The 27,407-nt window shown below is 50.7% G+C and overlaps 1 protein-coding gene across 19 annotated transcripts in view; it reads left to right on the top strand.

Annotated features, from left to right (window-relative positions):
- The window catches only part of CACNA1G (calcium voltage-gated channel subunit alpha1 G), a 144,854-nt gene that overhangs the window by 32,484 nt on the left and 84,963 nt on the right, over positions 1–27,407 (top strand). For all 19 annotated transcript variants that reach the window (XM_050318936.1, XM_050318935.1, XM_050318918.1 and 16 more), the window contains exons 2-7: positions 12,052–12,163; positions 12,668–12,801; positions 21,609–21,706; positions 23,606–23,765; positions 25,592–25,883; positions 26,389–26,481. In XM_050318936.1, coding sequence (XP_050174893.1) covers positions 12,052–12,163; positions 12,668–12,801; positions 21,609–21,706; positions 23,606–23,765; positions 25,592–25,883; positions 26,389–26,481 — 889 coding nt within the window. The remainder of the gene's footprint in view (positions 1–12,051; positions 12,164–12,667; positions 12,802–21,608; positions 21,707–23,605; positions 23,766–25,591; positions 25,884–26,388; positions 26,482–27,407) is intronic.

Here is a 27,407-nt window from a genome sequence, read left to right as displayed (position 1 = left end):
TTCATACCCTGCACCCTGTCAAGCTTGTCTACCTGATCCTTGGGAAGAAAAGCCCTCTTGCTGGGTTAGCTGCACCTTGGGATACACAGAAGGATCTTCAAATGCTGGGAGCAGGATGAGCATCCTCAGTGCCGTGTCCCCTCTTGTCCCCTTTCCTGCCATCCCAGGCAGCCAGCCCTGTGCTCACCCCACTCCCTGTCTGCTCCCACTTCCCATCTTCGCAAGGAGATGTCAACACTCTGTCATGAAGCTGAAAGCACCAAACCGGTGCGATGCCCCAAACCCCCGGGAAGCCCTGGATCGCTGCCTGCATCCTGCCTGATGGCAAGGTGGGAAGCTGCCCTTGCTGCCAGCCATGCCTCCCCCTCCTCTTTGGCTTTCCTCTCCTGGAGGGAAGGCTGGACTGGTCTGTTTCCCCTGGGAGTGCCAGGATCATGTGGAGCACAAACCTGGGTTACCTCCAGCAGCAAGCAGGGTGCCCAGGTAGGCAGAAGGGTAGAGGATGTGGTTGTGCTCCTCTCTGGTTGAGTGGCTGGCAACGTGGGATGCAGGTCCCCTGGCATTCCTGCAGTGGCACCACCATTCTCACCTTCACTTCCTCTTGCACTCACCTGGGGAAGGAAAACCAGGGCGTTTGCCATCCCTGCAAACAGAATCCATAGGATGCACCTTAGGTTTTGGGGTTTTTTTGTCATCTTTTCTAGGACTTGAGATATTTCATCTAACTTCCATCATGCAAACCCCACAGTGGAGCCCCTGCCTGCTTCTTGGGTCTGTACGCCTTGCCTCCCTGTCTGTCTTTGCAGTGGCAGCAGGTAGTGGGATGTGGCACGTGTAGGGCATCACATCTGAGTGCAGAGCAGGGTTTGGGCTGGGGCATGTGGGGCAAGTCCTGCTTTTAAGCTAGTCTTGCCCCATTTAAGGCTGGGCTGCAGCTGTGTGGGTGAGACTGGGGAGGTATTTTGGTGGCATCTCCTACTTGTCCATGCAAGTTCCACAGCAGAGCTCGGCTTCCATACTGTGCTCCATCTTCCTGCTTCTTCCTTCCTCTGCCACCTCCTTCCTGCTGTGCCAGCAAGATGGTAATCCATGAATTCCTGGCCATGGGTTTGCCTGCAGGGATCAATTAGGCCAAACTCATGGGCAGGTGCTGGGAGCAGGCCCTGCTGAGCCCCCCAAACCTACTCCATCTCCCTGTGCCCACACCAGCTCAGCCCCGGGGAGAGCAGCTTGCTGCACCCAGTCGTTCCACATAAGCCCTGTGCCTGTGATGGATTTTAGTCACTGCGGTATTTTGACGTGGCGTCAAGATGTTTCTGTTCATGCAGACGAACGTTCCTTGTAGACACCTCAAGAACTGAGTCAGGCTCACCAGCGTCTCCCCGATGCAGTCACGAACTGGCTGCAGCCTCTTCCATACAGGGAAAAAGGCAGCAGGTCGAGATGGTCTTGACCTCCAGTTCCCCACCCGCACAGTGACCTTCTTGCCACTCATCCCTGCTCTGAAGGCTCTGTGTTGATTTCACTGAAAACCACTATTTTTCTTATTTTTATCGATCGTAGACTTCAAAATCTGAAGTGTGTAAGACAGTTCCAGTCTAATTAGTACTTAACCTCCAACAAAATATTGTATTTTATATTGATTTTTTTTTTAAAGAAAGGAAACATTGGCTCAGTTTCTAAGTGAAATGGTTTAGCAGGCCAGGTGGAAAATCACCACCATATTCAGACTTTGTAAACATAATTTCTTTAATATTTTTTGCCCCCCAGCTTGAAGTCAGGTAAGAAAACATGTGCAAAAATTGGTGGGTAGTTTGAGTTGCCCCCAAAGCTGTATTTCTCCAGTAAAGCTTTGAATGAAAAGTTATACCCAGCATTGGCTAATGCAAACCATTAAGTGGAAAGGGCTCAGTTCTCTGGTGATCAGGAATGGATCCTGGGGAAGGGTTTCCCCAAAGGAGACTCGCCTCACTTACCTTTTCTATCACAGCAACACAGGCATTATCCTGAGAAACGCCTGGGAACGCCCCTGGCTGGTGTCCCCAGGTCAGGGCAGGACAGTGGCAGGACTGAAGGGAAGGGAGAAGTTGTGGGGACAGGGGGTCTGTCTCCCGTCTCTACTTTAACTGGTGTCAAGCCATTTGGACCCTTCCAAAGCAGTGATCCCGGTCCCTCCAACCCTTCTGTCCTGGCTTGTTCCATAGGGTTAAAATGATGCAGGGTTTGTCCTTGGATTTGTCCTCTGAGCTTTTTGCAAGACTTGGCCAGGTTTCCTTAGGGACTTTGAGCTTGTACCCTTCTGCAATCAAAACACTGGGCTGGGAACGCAGCTGCAGCAGATGTGGCTGGGAGCCGAGTGCTTTCCGCTCGTCTTGGAGCCAGTGGAGCCAAGACTTGCACTGGCATCTCCCCCATGTGGAGACTCCCCCAAGCCCTGTGCTGCCTGTTTGGAGAGTGAGGATGGGCAAAACCCGGAGTCTGAGCTTCTCTGGAGGCCTTGGAAGGTGTTTGTCTCGATGTGGTAGATATTTCCCTGCCTGGTGGAAGAGGGTGGATGAAAGGGTGCTTTGGAATGCCCTCATGCCTGCTCGCCTTTCGGGAGGTCTTGGTAATGGCTCTGTGGGTCTGGCAGTGCGGAGTCTGCTGGTGAGGGCTGTGCCATGCCACAGAGTTCCCTCCAGTGCATCGCTCTGTGCCCTGATTTCCCTGTCTGTCAAATCCCTCCTGTGATCATCCCTTGCCCGGTGTCTGCGGATGGATGGGAATGCGCTGAGTGGAGGGCAGAGGGGTAGAAATAGGTCGTGCATCTGGGATGGAGATGGAGCTGTTTGTTTAGCTTGCTCTCAGCCCAGCTCCTCACCAACAGCTCTTCCTCCGAGGTTTCCCCTGGCCCTCATTCAGCAGAGGGAATTCCCTCTCCTTTGCCTGAGCTCCAGCTGGGATTGCTGCAGGGAACATGGGGATGGGCTGTAATTGCTGTCTTTCCCTGTGTTCACCAGGTTTTGTGGTCCTCATTTGGTTCTATCCTGTCCCTGCTCATGCAGGTGATTAGGGATGCACTGGATTAATCATCAGCAGTGGTGTTTGACCCTGCAGAGCTGTCCTGTCTCCTGCACTCCTGCTGCTTCTGCTGACATCCCCTGCCCTGGATGAATCTTTCATGCACCCACTTCATGTATATTTAATAGGCTGAGATTGGGTTTGAGCCTAGGAGGGAGTTTGGGGGACTTGAGGGGCTGCATCCAGTGGGATGTGGCTGGGGAGGAGAGAGTGGTCCTCAGGGGAGAGGGCTTTGGAGGGGGGCAAAGAGCTTGTTTTACCTGTGCCAGGCAGGGTGCTCATCCTCACAGGGAATATTTTGGCTCTGCAGAGATGGGCACAGAGTTTTCCTGGCCAAGGAGGGTTAACCCAGCAGTGGTGGGAGCAAAGAGTGAGCTTGTCAGGCATCGTAAGGGAAGCGGAGGAGCTGCCAGGATAATTAGCACAGGCTTGTTCTCCCCAGCACGTCCCTGGGATGCAGCGGGGCTGTAATCAGCCTGTCGCTTCCCAGCTTTATTAATACATTGATTTTTGGGGGTTTTGGCTCTGTGCAGCATGGTGCCTGCCAGCCAAACCTCTGTGGGAAGCGGGGGTTCAAGGTGGCACGTCTCTGGGCATGGCAGTGCCTCATTTTGGAAGCTGTTCGGGCTTCTTCCTTGGGGACTGATGGTGGAGGAGGAGGAGGAGGAGGAGAGACATCCCCTCCATCTGTGCGCTGCCCTAGGAAGGGATTTAAATCACAGGTTTGTGAAAAAGAGGAAATGTGCCTGCTTTGCTCAGGCTTTGAAGCCTCCTGCAGATATTTCCCTTCCCCCTTTGGGGAGGTTTGGCTCAGAGGGGATCTCCTTTCCTGGCGATGGAGCCAGTGCCTCCATCCTGGATGTCTTCTGGGGTTGGGGCAGCGGTGAGGACCAGGCTGTGCTCCTGCAGCTCCCAGTGAGTGCAGGGAGGAGGGTTTCTATTTCCAGGGTTGGTGCCCTGGACCCCATTTACCCTCGGTTCCAGGAGCGGAGAGTAAGGGAAGTTCTCCAAGGAAATATATTACTATTGAAATATAAATAAATAAACATAGATAAAAATTTTATGTATATTTATATATATATATATAAATATGTATGCTTAGGGCAAATTTTATCCTGATCCATCTTCCTTGTAAGTCTGGGAACTCCTCCTCTCTGCCCTGTCATTCTTTCCCAATCCAGTGTGGGCTCACCTGACCAGCACAACATTCTTGGCACGGCAGCCCCAGTGCCACATGTGTGGCCATGTAGAGCCATCCCTTCAGTTCCTTCATTTCACCAACTGTTACATAAATCCGCTTTTATACTGAACTTGTGGACGTCACTGGAGCTCTGTCCATACCCATAACATCACTGTTTCCATGGGAACCAGCGTACTTCCAAGGGGGAAAAAGTAGAAGGAGACTAAAAAAAGGACAAAGAAGGAACAAAATAAGACAAATATGTGACATATCCCAACTATGTGTCGGTGTAGGATGTTACAAAGATTTCACTGCAACTTGTTTAGGCAGCCTTGCATAACAGGTTTTGTCTTGAGTGTTGCAGCAGGCAAGTCAGGTACAGTAGAAACTTAATAGTATCCCAAGTGTCTCAGTGAGGGAGAGGTGTCTCTGGCAGCTCTGTGTGAGGTGCCGTTCTGTGTGAGCAGCAGGGGAAGATGCATCTGTGTTTTCCTGGGTCTCTGTGGGTCTTCCTCTGTCCTGGAGAGTGGCTGGGATTGTGCATCATGAGAGGGTGGCACTGCTGGGCGTTCTGAATATGTCCTGATGAGCATCTGGCACTGCTGAGCTTTAAGGGCAGATGCTATTAAGGGACAATTTACAGTGAGTGAGTTTAAAAAGTATAAATATTTGGTGGTTAAGTGTTCATCCACTGTGCAGTTGTAAGGCATGGTGGGAGAAAAGGTCTCTTAAATAAGTTATCAAGCCCCAGCAACAGCTTTGGTGTACTGAGAGTATTTTAACTGGTAACCGGTGTCCCCCTGCGGAGGAGTTGGCCATTAGGAAGGATTTTACTGCTCATGATGTCTGCGTTAATGCCATGTGTGAGCTGCTGGGAGGGAGCCCATCCCCTGGCTCTGTCACGGGAGGTGATGGCTGGTGCAGAGGCTGAGCTGGGAAAGCCAGGTCCAGGAGGAGGATGGGGACACCGTCCCACCTCTGTAGCCTCGTTCTGGTGGGGTGAGTGGGAGCAGAGGCCATCCCTGAGCCACCCAAATGTCAGCAGAAGGTGCTAAACTGTTGGAAAGGGAGTTTGGGCTTCTGCAGGGCTTGTTCTGAGTGAGTGAGGCTTCACCTGCTTCTCCTCTGCTCTCCCCTGCTGAAAATGCAGGGCAGTGAGAGTTGGGGTCCCAGCACATGGACATATTTCACCAGTTGCTTAAATAGCTGGTGAGCTCCAGACCTGTGGGGTTTCCACCTAACCCATCCTGCTGGCCCAGGGCTGGGGCCATGCACTGACCCCTTTGCACCAGCCCATTTTGGGCTATTCTTTAGGCACCCACTCTTGATGCCACAACAGGGGTGAGGAAGAGGGAAGGACTGGGATGAGAAGCCAGAATAAATTCAGCCTGAAGTGCTTTTCTTGGACATTTTATTATTTTATTTTGTTTTTTTTATCATATTTAATTTTATTTTATTAAAGCACCCATCCTTGCAGATGCTGGTCCCAGGGCTGGGCTGCCAGCAGCCAAGCCCTCCCAGCTCAGGAGTTAATTGCAAGCTATATGTAGAGCTTTTCTTAAAAGCTCCAGCTCCTGAAGTTTGGAGATTATGCAAGTCACTCAGCTTGTAGGATTTTTTTTTTTTATCTTCATTTTTTTCTCTCTTAAGCAATAAGATTTTAAACCCTTTTGGTTGCTAGAAGAAAAACCACCTTAAAGTAGAAATCTAAAAGGTTACAAGGAAACAATTCCAAAACTGCAAGTAAGGCGAATAAGAATCTGGTCAGATTTTGGTGTGGGGTTTGGGTGTTTTTGGGTGTTTTTTTGACAAAAAAACTTTTTTTATCAGTCTTCATCCCCTCTAATTATAGCATCATTCTTTGCTTCATCACCTGGGTGGATGAGCAGGGCTCCTCCGCGCTGCCGAGCAAATCCTACCTCTCCCTTAGGAGGCAACTGCATCTCAGAGGCAGAGAAGAGCATCTCTGCCTGCAGCTGACAGTGCGGTTTTTAAGTCTTCGGTAGAAGAATGATAAGATGATTACACCCTGAAATCCCTTTTTTTTCCCTCGAGTTCTGGGCTTTACAGTCACCATTATGGAGTCGCTGGGGACCCCGCAGTCCCACTGGGATGGGAGCAGAGTGCAGCGTTTCGTGGCAGAGGGGAGCAGCCGCCAGTGCACCCCCTTGAACATCTGCAAGACAAAATGAATTAGAGATGACATTTCCAAAAACACTGCCATGAATAATCTCCCTGTTTTGGTTTCCCAGGTTTAATTGTGAAGCTGCATGAATTAAAATAACCTCCTGGGTCTGTCTGCGCAGGGAGGGGAGCGGTTTCAAAGAGCTGCAGAGCAGTGACGAGCCAGGGATGCTCCTGCCTGGCTTTTTTCCGGCTCAGAGCCTGCTGATGGGGATGTGCCAGGTTCAGTGGGGTCATGCCAGCTCCTGGCAGCGTGTCCTCAGGCTGCCAGCTGCGGTGACCTGGGATGGGGCAGGCGTTGGGCACGCGGTGGAAATGCTGTCTGAGCGGTGCTTGAATTTTTAAACCCCTTTGTGCAGCCCCACTGGGGGAGCCTCTCCCGGCTTTGCTTTCCAGGAATGCCCTGGCGATGGGACTCGCCTGGCACAAATCCCTGTGGACCGCGGGGCAGGAGGCGCGCGCGCTCCGTCACACGTGTGGGATGAGCGTGCTGGGGCTGCCGTGCCCGCAGCAGGGTATCCATCCTGCCAGGAAAAAAGCAGTTTTCCTGCTGGTGTGGCGCCGGGATGCTGCGGGAAGGGCTGTTTACCTGCCGCATCTTCCCTGCACTCGCGTTCCCTGGAGGGAGGGGAGGTACCAGGCCTGGAAAAGCATCTGGAAGGGCAAAGCCCTGAGGTAGAGACCATGTCAGAATGATAGTGCAGGCAGATCCCTGCCAGCGCTCGGCTGCAGGAGAGGGAAGTGGATTCACTGGGTAGAGATGCTCTGAGAGCACCTCTGGCATGCTGCATCCACAGAGACACGAATGCTTCCTGCAAATACTGAAAGCAAAGAACGTGGGCTGGTCTAGCTTTTGAAGGAATATGATAGGAAAAATATAAATCAAATTTAATGTCTGGGGTTGTGATGGGAATCCTATAACCTTTAACTGGGCATGATATGAAGAGCATTTTCCTGTTGGCCTTATGGAATCAGAGATGAAGCTGGGAAGGGGTTATTATTTCCATCTGTGAGGCAGATTAATTCTAAGGACTTTTAACTTCCCTTGCAAACGGCCTAAATTAATGTTTTAGGATTTTAGTCCCTGCCTCCTCCCACCCCTCCCAAAGGCCAGACCCTGGAAGTGCCATTATGCTCCTGTCAAAGGGGCTATTTCTGGAATTGATGATATGAATGAAGCCTAAAACTCCGCTCTCATTAACGTCTGCAGCTTATCCCGGTGTCACTCCTAAGCTGGTGGGACTTGGTGACACTGCAGGGGAAGGCTGTCATTTCAACCCAATTTTCACATCACATTTGCACAAAAATTTCCAGGCCTTGCCAGCGCTTTCCACACATTTGTCAAATCCCAGCCGCTGTCCCAGCAAGCGAAGGCTTCGCCTGATACAAAAGTGATGGCTGTGGGTGGTGATGGGGAACTTGGTCCTGGCTACATCCATGATTCCCGAGTATGAACGATCACTCCTTGCCCCAAAAAACAGGCAGCATAGCAGAGCCCAGTTTCACCTGGCCAGATTCTGGCATTTTGATGCATTCCTTTGGTTGAGTTTCATTGCAGGACACAAGCCTGTGGCCCCTGGTGCTGTATCCTATCCCCCCTTGCCTGCAGAGCTCTGCTCCCATCATGCTGGCTCTGCTTTTGGGGGGGTCCCACCCCATCTCCCAGTGATGTCAGGGTGGCAGCACATTGCCTTGGAGCCACGGCTGTGCTGGAGCTGTATAGGGAGAGCAGGAGGAGAGGGAGAGATGCAGGGAAGGAGGACAGGGGGAGTGGTGGGAGTTTCCTGGGGGTAGCAGAGCATCAAGGGAAGAAATAACTATTAATCCCGTGGAAGAGTGTGTGTCCCTGTGGAGCATCACCAAACGCTCCCCTCCGTACCTGGCTCTGTCACTGGTCTGGTGCTCAGCCCCCCAGGGGAAGGGACCCCCATCTCTGGGGTGAGGTGATGCTGCAGCACAGGAGTGCCTGCTCTCCCCATCCCCAAGCCAAAGAGCCCACCAGGAGCAGTGTCTGTGTTTGTCAGAGAGAGCCTGGGATGCGGATGGACCGAGCATCACCCCTGCTGTCCTCTTGGGTGCCGCTGCCCTCGAGCAACAGCTCCCGATTTAATTCACTTGCTGGTGAATTTGATCCAAACTTCTGCAACCAAATCACAGTGAGTGTAATGCAATCTCTCTCTCTTTTAATTATGTTAGGCTGGGTAATACTGGCTAATTGAATTTGGGGCTCTTGCCTCTTAATTATGAAAGGTCAGGTGCTGCGGAGTGCAGGCAGGTGGCATGGGGATCACTGGTGGTGGGAAGGGGTTGAGGGCTCTTGCTCTGTGCAAGGGCTCCTGTTTGTAAAAAGTGAGTGATTTTGGAGATGTTAATTTTGTGTGTCTGTGTGTGTGCTCTTTATCTTACGAATTTTAAGAGCCAGGTTAAAACAGAAGTGTTACTGTGTATTTTTGTGTGGCAGAAACAGATTTTTTTAGTTGAAAAGAATCTCTGAGCATTTTGGCTGCCTGCCTTGACTGGGTTGAGGGTAAAAATTGTGGATTTTTAAGAATGTGCCAGGGCGAGCAGGTGACCTGGAAAGGCAGGGATTCTCTGGCACCTGTGGGATGGAGTGGATGGGGTGATCACCTGATGTGTGCTCATAAACCCCATTATTAATTACTTATAGACATCAGCCCTGCTTGGTGTGAGGAGGGAGCTCCTAGTGAATATTTATCCCATGCAACGAGGGCTGTGGACTCAGCTCAGCATCGGGGTGGTAGCAGTGCCACCACTGCCCCTCTCCTCGAGCGTTTGCCTCATCCTCCTCACCTGAGCTGCTGGCCAGGGACCAGCACTGTCTCTGGTGCTTCCCAAAGCACCCTTTGCCCCTTCCCTGCCCACACTGCAGCAGTGAGAGGCGTTCAAAAAAGCACCTTCTGCTTTTGCTAATTGAAGAGTTTCCCTTTGTCAGCCTCTCAGCTCAAAGGAGGGTCGGTACAAAGCCATAGCCAGCAGCACTTTGTGTGCCTCTGAAAATCCCATTAGCAGAAGAAAGAGCTTGAAGTTTCATTCAGCTGGAAAGAAAAAAAAAAAAAAGAGAGAGGGCAAAAAAATAAAATAACACTCTCCAACCTTCTGATCTATCAGCTGCACATTAACATACTGCCCTCAGCACCGCCGGGGTCCCTTGTCCCGGGAATATTTAATCAGGGTGAAGTGTTATACTGGACTGAAATGCGTGTGCTTGAGGGAGTGATATTCTGATAAGTGGGTCTGTGGTTAAAGCTGGGGAAAAAAACCTGCCATCAGCAAATAACGGCCCCCCTCCCTCTCCCTCGGTCCCCCTCCTTCCCCAGGCTGTTTTCCTGCCTGCGGATGTTTGTTCCTGCAAGGGGAGCTGGGGAGGGCAGGGACCAGCCCTGAGATGGGGGCACAGACAGAGCTGGAGGAGATGGGACGGGACGGGATGGGGGGACATTCACCGTTGCCAGGGTTGGCAGCAGAGGGGGGGTCCATGCCTGTGCCAAGGTGGGGGTGCTGGCCTGGGGCAGTGTGTGTTTGGGCAGGTGGGATCTGCTGGCTGCCTGCCTGCACCACGGGGACCCTCTGGGGGTACAGATCTGGCGCTGGTCCCCACATCTCCCTCCTGGCTGCACCTGGTGCCCGTGTGGTGGTGATTTGTTGTGTCTCAGGGGCTGTGCTTTCCTGGCTCCCCTCTGTTTGCAATCAGTCACTGGTGCCAGTGCCAGCACGCTAATGAGCATCAAGGGGCACCCAAGGCTTTGCAGTCTGTGCCGTGCCAGAGGAGGACAGGGAGGCTGCCATCCTGTGCTCTTTCTCCCATTGCAACCCCTGCCCAGCCCTCTGCGCCAGACACAGGGCTGTGGTGAGCTTGGCTGCGTTGGGTGGGTGTTAGGGCTGTGCTGGGTCTTGGAGAGTGAGGAGGTGAGATGAGAATCACTCCAAGCTGATGTCCATCATGGTTGTGTGCCCATCTCAGCTCGCTCAGGAGTTTGCAGTCCCCAACCAGCACCAGCAGCTGCCCATGGGATGAGCAGGGATAGAGCACATGAGGGAGAGCCAGGCCCAGTGCAGGGTCTTGTCCACTGCCATGAAAGAATTTACATGAAGCTTTACCTGTCTGGGGAAGTATCTGTCTGTCTTTGCAAGTTTTGAGCCAACCAACCTGGCTGCTCCTGAGCCTCCTCTCTTCTCTGCTGCACAGCCTGTGCAGGAACACACTCCTGACACCTGTTTGGGATCTTACAGGGTGATTTTTAATTCTTTGGGTTCTCAAGGGCTTTGCAGTTCCTTGCTGGCAGAGCCCTGGACGTGGCTGGTCCTGCTGAGGGATCATTCCCAGTCCCCCAGACTGGGGAACCCTCTGGATCCCCTGCAGCTGCTGCCCCCTTCTCTGACTACCCTCCATACCTGCCCCCACAGGACTATATTTGGGCTAAGTATTCCAGCCCATAGCCCCAACCTGACAGTTGGAATGTCTATCCTGATATCTTGTAAACATTCCTTCTGATTAAAAGATCCAGATTGCCAAGGACCAAACCGTGACTCAGCCCCATGTGATTTCCCAGGAATCCGCCCAGGATGGGTGGCAGGAGCTGCCAGCTCCAGCCCCCTGTGCCCGGTGAGGAGGCACCTGCTGATTCATCCTCACCTTCTTCTTCCCCAGTGGGATAACGCTACAGCACGGGCTCCCAAACACCACCCGCTACCGTGTTGCAGTGAAAACTCTTGTCTGACAAGGGCCAGGCTTATTTTCCTAAAGCCTGGAAGCTGCTGCTGGCACCCAGGAAGGAACATGGCCCTGCCGTCTGTGGGTTCTGGCAGTTGACGAGGTGTTTTCCATCCTAGACTGGAAGATAACCCCAGCACCACATTGAACCAGATCTTGGATTTTCCATCTCTGTGTCCCAGGCAGCCAGGAGCTGTCTGGAAATGCCCTCCCTAGAAGGACACAGGAATTGGGTACTGGATTTGAACACATCCCTATGGGGATGTATTGCAGCACTTTATTCTGCCCCAAAAGTAACACCATTTAACATCTGTCCCAGCAGCTCAGCTCTTTAAAATTGCTCCAAGAGGCAGCAGACAGGGTAGGGAATGGGCTCTGCTGGCCCTCACAGACTTTAAGGCTTTTAAGCAGTTCATTAACGGTTTTGGCAGTCTTAATTTGGACTGGGAATGAAAGTTCAAGCAGTGGCTTTAGGGAAATGCCCCTGGGGTAAGCTGTGACATGGTTAATAGAAATTGTAATGTTGTTAAAGTGCTTTTTCGTAAAATGCCAGGAGAGGAAATTAACGGTGTGGGGTTCTTTAGTTTCTTCTAAAAGTTGATATCGTTCATTTAATTTAATTTTTTAATCCATCACAGCAGCACTCTGCACTCTTGCTGTGCAACTTGCACTTTACCGTGGTTTTCCCATTAGCTGTAGCCACCGACGTCAGCGTGGGGAGAACACGCTGTTGCTTTGCCGTGCAGGCATCTCAACGTGCAGAACCAGGTAAAGCCCAGCCTAGGGAAGCTGGCGTGCTCCTGGCCTTAGAAACCAGGAGGAACCTTCTGATTCAGCGGTGGCTGCTTGTGGGTGCTCCTCTGGGTCTGTTGCCTCCTTGACGGGTGCCGTGCAGGTGGTTCGAGAGGGTCAGCATGCTGGTGATCCTGCTCAACTGTGTGACGCTGGGCATGTTCCACCCCTGCGAGGACATCGCCTGCGACTCGCCGCGCTGCAGGATCCTCCAGGTACGGCCCCGACACTGCTGGGAGCTGAACAGCAGCCTTGGGTTCACGTGGAGCGGGAAGGGCCAAGCTGAAGAGGTGGAGTTGTGTCCCAGGATGGCCCTGCTGTGCTGGCTGTCCCATCAGCACTTCATAAATGCCGATTTTGGTGTTCGGGTGCGAACACGCAGTGTCATCAGGCAAGGCCCCTGTGAGGCTGTGCCAGCCCCAGCGTAGCCAAGCCTTGACTGGAGTGCTTGGGAGGGGTTAACCACATGTAGAGTGTACATCTGTATAGTATACAGTGAAAGCAGAGCCCAAAATACGCTTGTCCCTTTATCCTGGCACTGTGGGTGCTGTTGGGCTGCTTGGGTTGGGGGAGGACACAAAGCTGCTCTCAAAGCAGCCTCTGCCCAGGGATTTGGCTCTTGGTGGTGCACGAGGAGACCTTGTTGGACCCGGGTCTCTTAATTCCCTCCCTGGTGCAAGCAAGCAGGAGCATCTCTCTTCCCTTCCTTTCTTTTGTAGAGCTTCGACGATTTCATCTTTGCCTTCTTTGCTGTGGAAATGATCGTCAAAATGATCGCGCTGGGCATTTTTGGGAAGAAATGCTACCTGGGAGACACGTGGAACCGCCTGGACTTCTTCATTGTCATCGCAGGGTAAGTCCAGCATGGCAGCTCCCCCTCTTCCTGTGCCTCTCTGTTGTTATTTATGGCATGGCTGGGCAAGCACTGGATTTGGGGGAGCAGCAGGTTTGAAGGCTGGGGGCTGGATGAGTGTTGGTGCTGCCAGTGTTGTTCATCCCAGCTCCCCAGCAGGGATGCAGCCACCCCTCTGGTCTTCTCTGTGGCTTGAGGTGGAGCTGATGGTCAGCTCATGGAGGGGGCAGAGCAGGGTGACAAAAGCTGTTTGTGGTGGATTTTGGCCAGCCCATGCCCTGGGGCTCCTCACTGGGTACTGGGCACTGTGCTTGGCTCTTCTCCCTCCAGCCCACTCACTGGTGGTTTTGGTTTCCATTGTTGGAGTGGGCGGTTGGAAGCACGGAGTGCTGCGCCAGGAAGGATCATTCACTGAAATGTGCATGATTGCCCTCATTATTATATACCTTTTTTTTTTTTTTTTTTTTAGTTTGAGGGAAAGTGACTAAATTTGCCTTTTGGAGTGTTTTCCTTTTAGAGGCACCTGGTTTGAATTAAAGGCTCTTCCAGCACCCGAGAGTCTCCTGGCGGAGGCTGGAAATCCACATGAAAAGTCCTTGGCCACTGGCCAGAGAGCTGAGTTTCTTTGACACATGAATCTCTTGCTGGCCCTCACCTCCCCTCCCTGCCTCAGGAGCCCCAAGACGTTTGGGAAAACAGTGGGTTTTTTTCCCCTTTTGATAGAGCTAGAGATCAAATTTACTGGATTTTCCTGGAAAGGAGCAGGGGCCCTTCCCAGCTTGTTTGCCTGGTGTGGGTTTGGTGTGCCCCAAGAAGGGGAAACACCTTGGTGAGTTTTGCTTATGGTCTATCACTCCACTACCCCAGGGTGATGCTGCCTTCCCTTCCCAGCCTGGTGCTGGCTTTGCCTGTTGAGCTTGCAAAACCTTTGGAGATAGAGTTACCCCTGATGGGCTTCTGTGGAGACCCCACTGTGATGGGACTTCACTGTAGAGTGACATCAGCAGAGACCATCCTAATTCCTATGCTGAAATATCACTGCTCTTTGCTTAAGCAAGCATCAAACCTCTTGCCTATCTACTCCACCTGGCTGGGCTTCTGGGTGCACGAGAGGCACCTCCTTCCTGGGCAGAGCCGGTCAATGGCACCGACCCTGCCTCTGAAGCAGCCCCCCTGCTCCTCCCCAGTGCGTTGGAGGCATTTGTTTGCTGCAGAGGCTTTGCAGCCCGGCAGCCTGACCCCTCTCGTGCCTCCTGCCAGGTCGGCTTTGCCTCTTGCTGAGTGATGGCTCTCTCCTTCATGTGCATGAACTGTTCCCATCTGGGTCCCGTCAAAACCAATTCGGCTGGCAAAGGATCGAACTGGATTTAAGTACAAAGCAGAGCCTCTCCTCTCCTAGTCCGCCCTTTCTCTGCTCCCTTTCATGCACTTGCTCTCTCCTCCAGTCCTAGCCTGTCCATCCAGGAGTGCTGCTTCCTGCTCAGAGAATTGCTGCAGTCCTGGTGGGTCCACTGAGTGCCGGGGAAAGCCAAAGAGTTTGCAGGAGTGGGCCACTGTTGTGGCAGAGAAAAAAAGGGACTCAAGCCCATTACTAGACTTAAGACATGGGTAAAAAACACTGTAAGGGATAACAGACAGAAGTGTCCCAAGGTCAAATCCCAACCAGATGGAGGGAAATTCCTCAGGTAGCCCTTCATGCAGCTCTGTGGTTCCTGTATAGGGCAAATTGCCCCAAGGAGCACCCAACCCATAGTGCTCACAGCAGAGCATGGGAGTAGGGGATAAGCTGAGCTTGATAGTGAGGCATCCTGCTTCTGAGCAATTGTGTGGTGTCAGGAAGGGGGCCAGAGCCAACCTGGGGCCCTGGAGAGTGTGTGCCAGGACAATCCTCAAAACCCATCTGTGTTTGCTTAGATACCAGATAAAGTGAGTCACGTTCTTATGTAGGTTTTACGTAAGGGCTTCAACCAGGTTCCCCAGTGAAATGCCAAGGGAAGAGCCTGAGGTCCTGGTGATAATGAAGCAACTCTGTTTCTGCCTTCACATTTTTTCTCTGCCCTTTATGTGCAAGACACACAAGAAGGGGAGCAGCAGTACAGCGTGGGCTTCCCCATTGCCCAGCAGGACCCTGGGTTCCTGTTCTTCTCCTTTCCCTGCCAATTCCCTTTGCATGGGCTGCAGAAAGTGATGTCAGGGGGAGAGGAGAAGCAGCAAACTGTGCCTGTGGGGCATCAGGTGTGAAAAGCATATTGTGCCAAGGGGCATGTGGGACACACTATGTGCTGGGGCTGTTCATTCCCATGGGCACAGCATCCATAGAAATCCTTCCCAGCCACTACCAGCCTAGGATAGGCTTCAAAACCTCCCCCAAAACCTTGTAGTAGTTTCTCCTCCCCATTCTTTGAGAACTTTCTAGACCTGACAGAGGTTATCATTGTGGATAAAGCTCTTTGTGCATCTTTGCCCCAAATCTGCCTCTTGGGAGAGTCGTTCGGGTGCTGTGCCCGCTCCTGCTGCCGGCCACTTCCATGGGATGCCACTAAGTACTTCTCAGCTCTGTTAAACTGTCCAGACCAATCTCATGAGCTCATGGAGAGTAAATGACTTCTTTGTGACAATGTAATGCAATTAGTGCTAATTGTAGAGTGTGTAATGTCTGCAACACATCTCTGTAATTACAGTAGAACTTGCCGGAGATGAGAATAGTGCTGTATTATCAAAACTCTGCTTAGTGAAACGCGCCTTTGGCTGTAGGTTACGGAGTTGCGTGGTGGAAAAGGGGAGAAAAAAAAAAAAAGTCATGAATGGCATAATTGTGTTGCATTATTTTTAAAGGAGAGGATTTAGAGGTGGGGGGGAAGTTTGCTTATAAGAGAACACTTTGAAGGTTAACAGGCATTACAAGCAGCTCTTGCCCTCTGGAGACAATTCAATATAATTTTGACCTCTCCCAGTGTTAAGATGCAGATGTATTGAGCATGGGTGCTTGCTTACATCCAAAAAGGTGCAGAAGTGTTTTCAGTTTAGTGCTGACAGGCTTGGGCTGGTGAACCAGGATTACGGGGTGGAGATGTGCCCTGATTTGACATCTCCCTGGCCACAGTGGGACCCACCATCCACTCTCCTCCAGGCAGGGTGCAGGGACCTCTTCTCTGCTCAGTCTGTGGAGGAGGATAGCCACAGACTGAGATCTCCCTGCTGCTCAGCTGGAGCCAGCCTCAGCCCCACATTTTGCAGGATATGAGCTTGTTTGGATTTGGTGAGATAAGGACTTCCCTGAGCCTCTGCATCCCTGTGGACTGAATTGGAATTTAGGCCATCTTCATTTAAAAAAAAAAAAGGTGTGATTTTGGGGTTATCCTGTGCAGGGCCAGCCAGGAGTTGGACTCTGATCCTTGTGGTTCCCTTCCAACTCAGGAGATTTTGTGATTCTGTTCTATGATTCTGTCCCCAAAATACCAAAAATCCCCAATGGTTAATTGTTTCCCCTGGAGAGAGCTTTGCACCAGGGGATAACATGCCCACGTTCCTGCTCCCCCCCCACCCTTAGCAGGGCTCTGCATCATCCCCTGTTTGAGCTGTGCAGGTCTGTGGCTACTCCTGTCTCAGTCAGTTGTTTGGCCAAGGCTGCAGAGTTTTGTTTGTGCTTTGCTCATTGTAACGGTAACGAGCCTCTTCACAGACTTTGTAGGACAGTTAAACACTTCTGGAATATTTTGCTTAGGATTGGAGAGGGGCTGGAGGTGGTTGGCAGGCTGCTTTATTCAAGAACAGACACTACTCCGTTTTGCTTCCTGAACACTTCTTGTGTTTGTTACGATTTTTCTCCCTCTGTTGAAGGTTGTATTAAACAATGAACTCCCCTGAAGCCTTCATAAACAACTCTTAAGAACGTCTTGCTCCCTCTTGGTTTTGAGTGCTGAATTTCAAGGATGAAATAGGCTGCAGAAAGCCTGCTGTGTTCACAGGTGACGGGAGAGAACAGGATGCCGCATTCCCCCACTCCATCCCTGCTCCATCTAAACCTGGATGTGGGGGTCTGAAAATCTCTTCAGCTCAGAAATCAGAATGAGGTCGGTGGTGCCAGATGGGTCTCTGCAGGGATCTGTGATCCCATGGCTGCAGCAGCCAGAACAAGATTCCTGCTGGGTGCTCTGGGTGAAGCTTCCAGCACGTGGCCTTCACCCCACAGTGCTGGATCGCTCCACAGGCAGGCAGGGCTCCTCTGGAGGGCAGTTCAGCTGTATGAGGCTGATCAAGGGGCTGTTTCAACTCAAACACGGGGAAAAAAAGCCCTGGTGTGGGAGTGCCTACAGGAGCCCCTGCTGCAGCCTCCCCCTGCACTGCGGGCAAAGGCTGTTCTTTCCCTGTGTATTAGTCCCTTCATCCCTTAAAAAAAACCCATATAAAACTAACAGAGAGGTAGGATAAATGTTGCTTTTTCATCCCTCCTGCCTGTATTGATCCCTGTCACAGGAGGGACCAGCACCTCGGGAGGTGGCAGTGAGGTGCCCTCTGCTCTGCCCAGGCACTCTGAGCACCAGGGGGTAATTGCCCGTGTAAGCAGCCGATTTGCACACGCAATTACCCGATTGTGCAGCCACAGCTCCTTTGAGCCACAAGAAAAGCTGCACCAAACCTGCTGCCCCTCTCCTGGGCTGTCCAGGATGGATGTAAGCGTCCTGGAAGCTGTGAGCCTCTTTCCAGGCCCCACTGTGTCCTGACTAATCCCAAATTAGGTGTTTTTTTTGCTCTGAAGTGCCAGAACAACATCAAGCCAATACTCGTAATCACAAACCTCCAGGAGTTCAATATCTGGGGTTGAGCTTTGCAATTTAATGCTTAAAGTTGCTTTTGGGAGGATGAAGAGCATTCAAGACCTGGGGACTGACGAAGCCCACGGCTGCAGATTCTTTCAGCTCTGTGCTGCCTTCCTGCAGCCTTCGGAGCAGAGCATCCCGAGCAAGCTGCGTCCCTGACTCACAGGAACCTGCTGGGTAAAAGAAACCCCTCAGCAGCCTCCCTCACAGCTGAGCTGACTCAAACCCACCTGTGAAAAGCCTTGGCTTTTTTTTTTTAAGTTTCAGGAGTTTTTAAAGGTATTCTTTAGTTTCTTTCAGTTATTTGGCTGAACTTGCTGCTAATTCAAAAGCCTCATTAGTCAAGTGTCCTGGTTTGGGACACACAGTGCGACCAGACCCAGCAGGCTATGGGGTTCGTGCTCCCTCCAGTGCTATTCTTTTTCTTCTGTTCAGATTGATTAAAATGAGTATTTTTAAAATTAAGCAACACCCACGAACGCGACGAAACTCGCGAGGCTCAGAAAGCAGCCCCTGAGTGAAAGCAGAGCGCAGCCAAGCTGGCGAGAGCCAGGAGGAAATCTCATTCCAGCTTTCTGAAGACACAGCGCTGCCTAAATAATTTCCCCTTGTGTTCCAGCACCAATGGCTTAATATCACCCACTGATGGCTGCGCTTTGTAGATGAAGAGTGTCTACATGCCCGGTTTTGGAAGCTTTTTAACGCTGAATAAATCTGAGCCTATCTCTGGCCGGCAGAGTGGTGGCTCTGTGTGGGCAGAGGGTGGGCAGCTCTCGGGGATGGCCCTCTCTGCAGCCTTTGCTGCGTTGCCACAGGTTCCTCGTGTGACCTTGGCCACATGCCCTGGCTGTACAGCACCCTGAGCACCCAGCTGTGAAAGGGGAGAGTTCAAGTTTCCCTCAGAAAGCACGCTCAGCACAAACTCGCTGCATGACTCTGCTGAGTCTTCACACCATCTTCTGATTCCTGAGCGGGAGTGATCCGGGGGATGGGAGCAGAGTCAGGACTGAGAGCAGGGTGAGTTGGAGAAGTGATGCTGGCTAGGTGTGGGAAGGACTTGCTGTAATTTTTGTTCTCTGTTAGAGGCTCTCTGCATAAGCATAGCCCCTTACCCCTCCTGTGATGCCCTGAGCATCACTTCTGTGAGCCCTTTGCCTCAGGCAGGGGTGCTACCTGGCACTGTGCACAGTAGATCCTTCCCAGTGCTTTGGGTTTCATATGAGATAAACCCCAGTGTGCTCCTAGTCTATCTCCAGGCAGAACAGGAATGAATTTCAGCTGCCTGGTCCATCCTGAGCCATCCCTTGTACCTGTCTGCTGAGTCCTGGGAGTTTTCCTGCTTGGAGAAGCGTTTGCCAAAGGTTTGCATCAGCTCCCTCCCTGCATCCCACCACCAGCCCGCTGTACGTCTGGCTTTGCAGATGCTCCACTTTTATTCTTAGAAAGTCCTAAATATTTCCGCTTTCCTTCTGAATAACTCCAGCGATCGGGGGTTGCTGATCACTCTGACGAGCCTCAGCATTTGCTGTGAATCCATCCTATTTAATGCTGAGTATCTTTCTGAGCCTTTAACTTGGCTGGGCACCAAGTCGGTGGCAGCAGCGTTGACAGGCATCGCGCTTTCCCCTCTGAACAGAGATGACATTTGAATTGAAGCTTCATCAGGAGCCTTTTACACTGCAGATCTCGAATGTATAAATGCTATATATGCTGCTAAATGTACCTGTCACCTCACCAGCTGGTGACATCCTGACATTTGCTCTCCCTGGGTATCTTCCCTTGCTGGGGATGTGGATTGATTCCTCCCATGCATCCGGCTGCCTTGGGAAATGACCTTAGAGCTGGGGACTGGTGATCCCACTGGACTTACATCTTGGTGATTGAGTTCTACTGACATTTTTTAATCCATTACTGGGTTCTCTCAGGGAACTGGAACTGTTGGTTACCAGCAGGTTGTGGATCCTGTAGTCTACATATGGGGCTGAACTTGTGGTGCTATAACACCAGCAGTGTTTGGAGACAGAAGCAGGAGAACACCTGCTTGCTCTTGGTCTTATTGTTCAAGCATTTGCTTAAGCCTCTGGGTTGTTGTTTGGCTTGTTGCTTTAAATTTGGCATTATAATCGTTCTTTAATATGTTAAATCAAAATGCATTTTACAGCACGTCCCTTGCAGATTACAAGCACACGTATCTCTGGAAGTGAGTCTGGAGCTGTCATTAATCAGAAAATGATTTCTCTTGGTGGAAATAACCATGTGCTGTTCTGAATTTTTCTGGCAGCATCTGTTTTAATAATGGATGAAAGAAAAGCTGTATGTTTGACATGGGCTTTTTACCTGAATATTGCCGACCATACAGAAATGTTCCTTTCAAACAGCGAGTGAAACTTGAGAGACCTTAAATTCAGGAAAATCATTGCCCCTCTCCTTAGCTTAGCCAAAGCTGGCCCAATGTGGTGAGCCTTGTGCAGCAAGGAAGGGGCAGGTTTTGTTCATTTGGGCCAGGTGGGATTTCGTGGACATGCTGCCCTCCTGTCTGGCCAGAGGCTGAGAACAAATTCCTACCATCCATATGTGTCTGTCCAACGTCCATCTTCTGGGACTGTCCCATGGCTGTGGGTGTCAGCTAAACAGAGAGGAACATGTTGATGTTATTGTTGAACCCACCACAGCACTGACAGATCCTGCAGGATTTCCAGCAGGGAGGGAGGGGGCAGCACTGGTGCCTTGGTGCAAGGTGTCAGAAAAGTCTCCTCCACAAGCTTGATGTGTAATCAGGTGAGATTAATTCAGGCCAGGGCAGGTGTGGAGAAAGGCTGTGACTGGGAAGCAGAGAGCCTGTCTGCAAGATGGGTCTGGAAGATCTTGGTTTGTTTGGCTTTTCAAAATCGAGGCTGAGAGGAGATGTGATTTGTCTTCTGTAAATACATGGGTGGGTAAACATCAGGGACAAATAACAGCTAGAGAAGCTACTTAAAAGACAGCACTGCCATAAAAATGAATAGGTATGAGCTTTTCCTGAATAAATTCAGGCTTGAAGTTAGTCTTCAAACCATCAGAGTCGGAGGGAGGGAACCACCCAGCTAGTTTTGAGATGGAACTTGATAATTTTTGGAAGAGATTAATATCCTGTGGTTGTCTGTGGCAGCAGGAGCCTGGCTGTGCAGGGAGCCTCGTGGTCCTCTTCCTTGCCTTTGCCTGGCTGTGCCTCTTCAAGAATGCTTTTAGAAAGAGCTCTTGGGTCTTCCCATAACCAGAGACAAAAGTCCTAGAGGTGATGTGACTGATGGCCCTGCTGTGCTTGAGCAAAGGTGCCAGTGAGATGGTGCTGGGGCACCCCAGGGACTTGTAGCAGTCCAGTTGCATCGTAAGTCCTGTGAAGGTTGGACCTCCATGTCCTGAGTTGTGAAATAATCCCCTCAGACACCATGTAGGAGCACTGGGAGGTTCCTTGGTCCACGTTTGCTCTGTTTGTTATCTACAAGTGTCATCAGTTTCAGTCCCACCTGCCAATGGTCTCTGCTGGGTAGAGGTAGCAGAGCTCAGTGTCCTGTTCTGCTCATCTCCTGTGTCCCATGGAAGGGTCTGCACCAGGGGATGCACCTCTTCTTTTCTGAGTTGCAGTGCTGCTCAGCACAATGAACTCAGATTTGTTAAGGTATCTGTAAAATTTTTTTAAAAACAGGGCTGTCTGGAAATGGCATGCAGGGATTTTCAGAAGCTTCTGCCTGGCCCTGTGCAAAAAAACAGTAATCAGACCAGATGAGAGAGAGATCTGTGGCTGTGTGAGCTGCTGTATCACATTCTCCCTCACTGACTTTATTCTGATACGCAAACAACCCTTAATTAATTCCTCTGGCAAACTTTCCTGATGGGAGAGATGCAGTAACAAGTCCCTCTGTGAGCGGTTGGCATTTAATGCTTGCTTTATAATGTTTGATAATCCAACATTTCTCCATGAGATCCTTGTGTTTGTGTCTTTCACAGGATGCTGGAGTATTCCCTGGACCTGCAGAACGTCAGCTTCTCCGCCGTCCGCACCGTCCGCGTCCTGCGGCCACTCAGGGCCATCAACAGGGTCCCCAGTAAGTCAGATCCTTGTTCCTCCCCCTCTCTGCGTCCGTGCCCCAGAGATGGGAGGGCAAACACAGATGCTTTGATCTTGCATCGCAGTTCAAACGTTCTCCCAAGCCTGGCAGTGCTGGGTCCTGCCACCACTCCCCGAATTCCAGTGCCTGTCACTCTCCTGCTTTAAATAATATTGCTTTTGACATCCGTGGCATCAGAGATGACTCAGTGAGGTATCCGGGACTGTCTTCAGACACCTTCCTTTCTCATCTGAAGAGCATCTGAGGATGCTGCTAAGGTGAAGGGATGCAGGTGATAGGGGTGGACTGAACCAGCAGCCTTTGCCAGGCAGTACAGGCAGAGAGGTCTGAGCCATTCTGCTCCCACCCTCCCTGACCTACCCCATCCTTTTCTGGACAAACTGGGGTGAAGAATTCTTGTCATGCCTGGACAAATCCCCCTGGGTGGTGCTGGGGACCCCACAGCTGGTCCATACAGCCCAAACCCCCAACATCTACAAAGCAAACCTGGGTGGGAAGGGCGGTAGCTCTTCAGTCCTGGTTTATCAGCTCATGAATGAGCATCTCAACCCCTTTTAAACAACAGTGGGTGGCACTGCCTGCTCCTACATGGCAGCCCAGCCCCATGCTCAGAGAGGCACTGGCCATTACAAACCAATCCCAACCCAACTACCCCATTCCTGCTGCCCTGTGCTGGGCAAATCCCAGTGTGCCATGAGAGGCACAGAGCTCCTTCCGTCTCGGGTGCTGTGCAGACCAGCTATGTTAAGTGTAAGTACAACTGCTTTCCTGGTCCTGCAATCTTGGGCATCAAATCCAGTATTGTTTTAGCCAAATTAAATCCAAGTCTGCACTCCCCTATCTGAACTAGCCCAATGTCTTGATGAGAACTAATCAGCTTCAGTTCTCTCTGCTGATGGTGGAGGTGCCTGGGATCTATTTATTTTGCTGCTGACTCTTGAACTTAATCTGGCTTTGCTGCTGCTGTTTCAATCATTACAGAAGCTTCAGAATCCTGTTTGCAATGGTTTTTTTTTTTTATCCCCACTGCTGAACTGGTGGATGGCTGAATTTATCCACCACTGTCTAACTGGGGATGTAATTCACTTAATGTATTTTGAAATCCTGGGTAATTTATCTTGGCTTCTCTGCAATGTAGTTACAGTGGGATAGAAATGTAAGGTGGGGAAAATGAAAAAGGAGCTTTGTATGATGATCAATGCAGTAACCACAGAAAGTAATTTAAGTTAATTAGGACTTGATGCAAGGTGTTTGTGCCCCAGTAAAGGAGTAGAAGAAAAACCCTGATAGAGGAAATGACAGCATGGGGATGAGAGGAAAAAAGTCTTCATGAAGTATCAAAGCAAAGGGTGCAACAGTAAATCTTTTTTTAAATAAAAGTCAATATAAGCAAGTGAGAGAATGCAGAACATGGGGAAAGAAGGGGAGCGAGAGATGAGCAGAATATTACAGAGATGTCAGATGAAATCAATTTTTTTGTGTGTAAATGTCAAGTTGCAGTCACCATCAATTTGTCTTTGTTACAGAACTGGCTGTTCCTGAACTTGTGAGAATTAACTGCCAGAGAGAGTCCTGTATTTTAAGGAAGAGAGGGCATTTAGGGTAGATGAGGGGAATTAGGAAGAGAAGAGAATTTTGATATATACTGAGTGGAGAAAGAAACACAGTTGAGAAAGTTATTCCAGGGGCTTTGAGGGGAAACCAAAGGGAACTGGGAGGAGCTGTAGGTGTTCACAAGCGTTGTGTGAGTGATGAGGACAGTGGTGGGAAGGCAGCAGCTCTCAGTGGAAGGACAAGTATCACTGGAAAGGAAAAGGTCAGGAGGACACAGCCAGAATAAGAAAATTCAGCGTGAACTTTTCCCCTTTGCCTCAGGTATGCGCATCCTGGTGACGCTTCTTTTGGACACGCTGCCCATGCTGGGGAACGTCCTTCTCCTCTGCTTCTTTGTCTTCTTCATCTTTGGCATCGTGGGAGTCCAGCTGTGGGCAGGTTTGCTCAGGAACCGCTGCTTCCTCCCTGAAAACTTCAGCATGTGAGTCTGTGTGGGCAGCACAAGTGTCTCCCCAGCCTGAGTGAGCCTGTCCCTCTGGGTGACAAAGCTCTCCTCTGCTAGGAAGCCCTGCCCTTCTGTAAATGCTCCCTGCTCCTAAATGCCAGCACAGCTCCTGCTTGGGCACACAGAGCGGGAACAGAGCGAGCTGTGACAATTTGCCATTCGCATCTGCAGGCTGTCCTTAACCCTCAGCTATCCCAGATTGATAAAAGCCTCCAAAAAAAACCCCTGAGAATGGGAATTCAGGCTTTCTAAATTCAGCATATCATTAACGTGTGACCTTTTCTGTGTAGAGGCGTTCAGGTCTGAACCCCATTCGGCAGCTGTTGAGTTTATTGGCAAAGCATTTGTAATCCCACCTGAACCCCAGGGAAAGCTGATGGAGCTACCATGCATTTTGTGATGCTACGTGCTTTTCAGTCACAGAGCAAAAGATAGTCCCCATTTTGAACTGTTAATTTTCACAGATCCCTGGATGTTAAGGCCAAAATAACTATTGTGACTGAATAGGCACCCAGTCTCCTGGGCCAGCCAGGTTGCCAGATGTAGGAATGTTTGAACAGTGGTTGAAGCATCTGGTAGCCAACAGGCTTTTTCAGGCCAGGATTTCCATACCTGTTCTCCTGCCTACCTGCTTCTTTTTCCCAGCACCTCCCTCTCTTCTAATACTTGGAAAAGGGCAGGTGACCGCAAACCTTTGATGGCTCTGCCAAGCTCTGGCACCCCCATCACCTTTCAGTGGATTGTTGACTCTCCAGAGTTTATCTGGCTGGATTCACACCTGGGTGGAGGAATTCTGCAAGCCCAAGGCCTCTTTCTTACCACACAGCAGGGTTATGCTGCTGCTGCTGTAGCCAGGTTGGCTCGGGTCTGGAGCTGGCATGATGCACCTTCTGTCCTCTCCCAGGCATCTCCCACTCAACTTCCACCCCTCTTGTAGGTTATGCCCTCGAAGGGCAGCTGGGGGAGTCATTACCAGGGCAATGTTAAGTAAATGGCAGCAGAACAGGGGGACTCCACCACTGAGTAAATCCAATAGAGCCACAGGTTTGGGTGCTGTTTAATTGAGCCAGAATTCCAGGGGTTTAGATAGGCTTTGAAGGGTATTACAGGCAATTCTGCAGGAATTAACCGGGCTGAACTAGGCTTAAAAATATCTTTGCAAGCTTTAGTGGGAGTCCTGGCAGCATTAAGGAGATAGTGTGTGCAGAGCAAGGAGCCAGTTTCTGGCTGGCCATGGGTTGTTTCATCTCCCTGAAGAGCATTTGTGCCTGGTGTGCTGTGGTAAGGCCACCCTCAGAGGGAATTTAGAGCTTATCTGTGGGCTGAACTGACACTGTGAAATGCACATGAAGACCCTGTCTCTGGTTTTCAGGAATCTTGGGAGGTCCTTGTATGTAGAGTCTCCCCAAATAATTCTTAGCATCTCCAGGAGGACAGGAGATACAGGAGCTTAAACTGACTTATATCCATCCTCTTGCAGCAAAGACAGTTCAGAGAAGCCCTGTCAGGCTGAATCCTGTTCTTAGTCTCCTAAAGTCAAAGCCAGAGTGCTTCCAGATGGAGTGACTCCTCATAATGCCATCAGAGGGGTTGCTGAGTGGTCAAGTGCACTTCCTCAGCTTCCTAAAACCCAGTTAGGGACATCAACTCACCCTATGGGGCTGTGGAGAGTTCAAGGGGATTCCTTTTTTAAAAAAAAAAGCTTTAAGATCCAGAATAAGAGGCTGTGCTGTTACAGTTGTTTCCTTGCCAGATTGCCCACAATTGGTGTGCAAACCCCATCCCTGTCTGGACTCTTTCAGCCCCTACACAGTGGATTTGGAGCGGTACTACCAGACAGAGAACGAAGATGAAAACCCTTTCATCTGCTCCCAGCCCCGGGAGAACGGGATGCGCTACTGCCGGAGTATCCCAACACGGAGGGAAGAGGGTCTGGAGTGCACCCTGGATTATTATTCCTACAACGACACCACCAACACGTCCTGTGTCAATTGGAACCAGTATTACACCAACTGCTCTGCCGGGGAGCACAACCCCTTCAAGGGAGCCATCAACTTCGATAACATTGGCTACGCCTGGATCGCGATATTTCAGGTGAGCCCTGTCTGCAGACTGGCACAGGGTGGGCGAACAGACGGTCCTGTCCCCCCGGCACATTGCCAGGGGCTGTGTAATTGCACTCCTGGGGGCTGCTTTGCTCCAGCAAGCACTTACATAGCAGTGCCCAGGTGCTCAAAGTGTTACAGGTACATTGGATGGCTCTTTTGAAAATGTCTCCACCTCACGTGCATGGACAAAATGCTCTGTGCGTGCAGTAAGACTTTGCTGGTGCGAGGCAGAGCCTCGAGATTGCTCTTCTCTCTGCAAAATGCAGTAGTAGCTCTTAAGTCCAGCTGGAAAAGGACTGGATTCAGCCTGGGCAACTGGTAATGTGGCTGTTGGCACTGGTAGGAGCAGGATTTGGCTCCTCAGCGTCTTGTACTGCACCAAGACCAACTGTGGGGTGACAGAAATGACCCAGTCAGAAGAAAAGTTGCTCGTGCACTTGGTGTTGTAACTGAGCCTTGACAGGTTTGTTTTCCCTTCCTATTTCCACCAGGTCATCACGCTGGAAGGCTGGGTGGACATCATGTACTTTGTCATGGATGCACACTCCTTCTACAACTTCATCTACTTCATCCTCCTGATCATTGTGAGTGGCCTCAGGGGAACAGTGGTGGGGGGTCCTCCTGGCATTTGGAGAGAGCAGAGTGGAGTGACCCACGGGAACAGGGCAGAGAATACAGTGAATATAAAAGCTGAGGTAGCAACCAGCCTGCTGGGAGACACACAGCTTCCCTGTGGCATTGTGCTGCAGCTGCATTTTGCTGCAAACAAGAGGAAGGGAAAGAAAGATGTGCTCAAGGTGTGGTAGATACAGTTGCTGATGCTTCTACTATTTCTCTGCTTGTACTCCAAGGTTCTCTCTCTTACTTACCACCTTGAATTTCAGTTTAAAAGTAGGCAAATTTTACCTGGTCAGCTTTTGAGCGCTGGAAGGGGAAGAGGCTGCCCAAAAATTCCCCCATATTGATGAACCCATCTGGCTGGGTCCTTGATGCAATGGGGAAACAGTCCCAAACTTCAGAGAGCACATTAAGAAAGGAGGGAAGAGATTACTGCCCACAGCCCACCCACACTTCACAGCATCATCTGAGACCACCCACAAAGGAGCCAACAAAGAGTTTCTGTGGGGTGGGCTCCATGTTGGGCTTCATCTGTGCAATCAGAATTGTCTTCAGTGACTGGCTGAGCTCGTTGTCTAGACTCCCTTTATCGTCAAGGGAGAAAAATAGGTGCTTTAAGGGGGTGATTCATCTCCTCCGAAGGTAGACATCCAAAATAAATTAGATGCATTGCAGACTTGATGCGCCTATTTCTCTCTTGACTCTAAAGGATCATTAGGTGCCTCACTCAGATGTAGCTGAGATAAGTGAGATGAGTCCTTTTCTTGCCACGTAATTGGACTAAGTCCAGCAAAATAGCTGCACATTGTCCATTAGGTCATTGTGGGGATTTCTGCTCCTCATCAAACCAGGACTCAAACCCTGATGACAAAGTAGACGGTCATTTAGTCCA

This window comes from Myiozetetes cayanensis, unplaced genomic scaffold (assembly GCF_022539395.1).
Source record: "Myiozetetes cayanensis isolate MyiCay16 unplaced genomic scaffold, myiCay2020 scf22, whole genome shotgun sequence".
Lineage (NCBI taxonomy): Eukaryota > Metazoa > Chordata > Aves > Passeriformes > Tyrannidae > Myiozetetes > Myiozetetes cayanensis.
The sequence above is the reverse complement of the archived record's forward strand: the minus strand, read 5'-3'. Positions and strand labels throughout refer to the sequence as shown.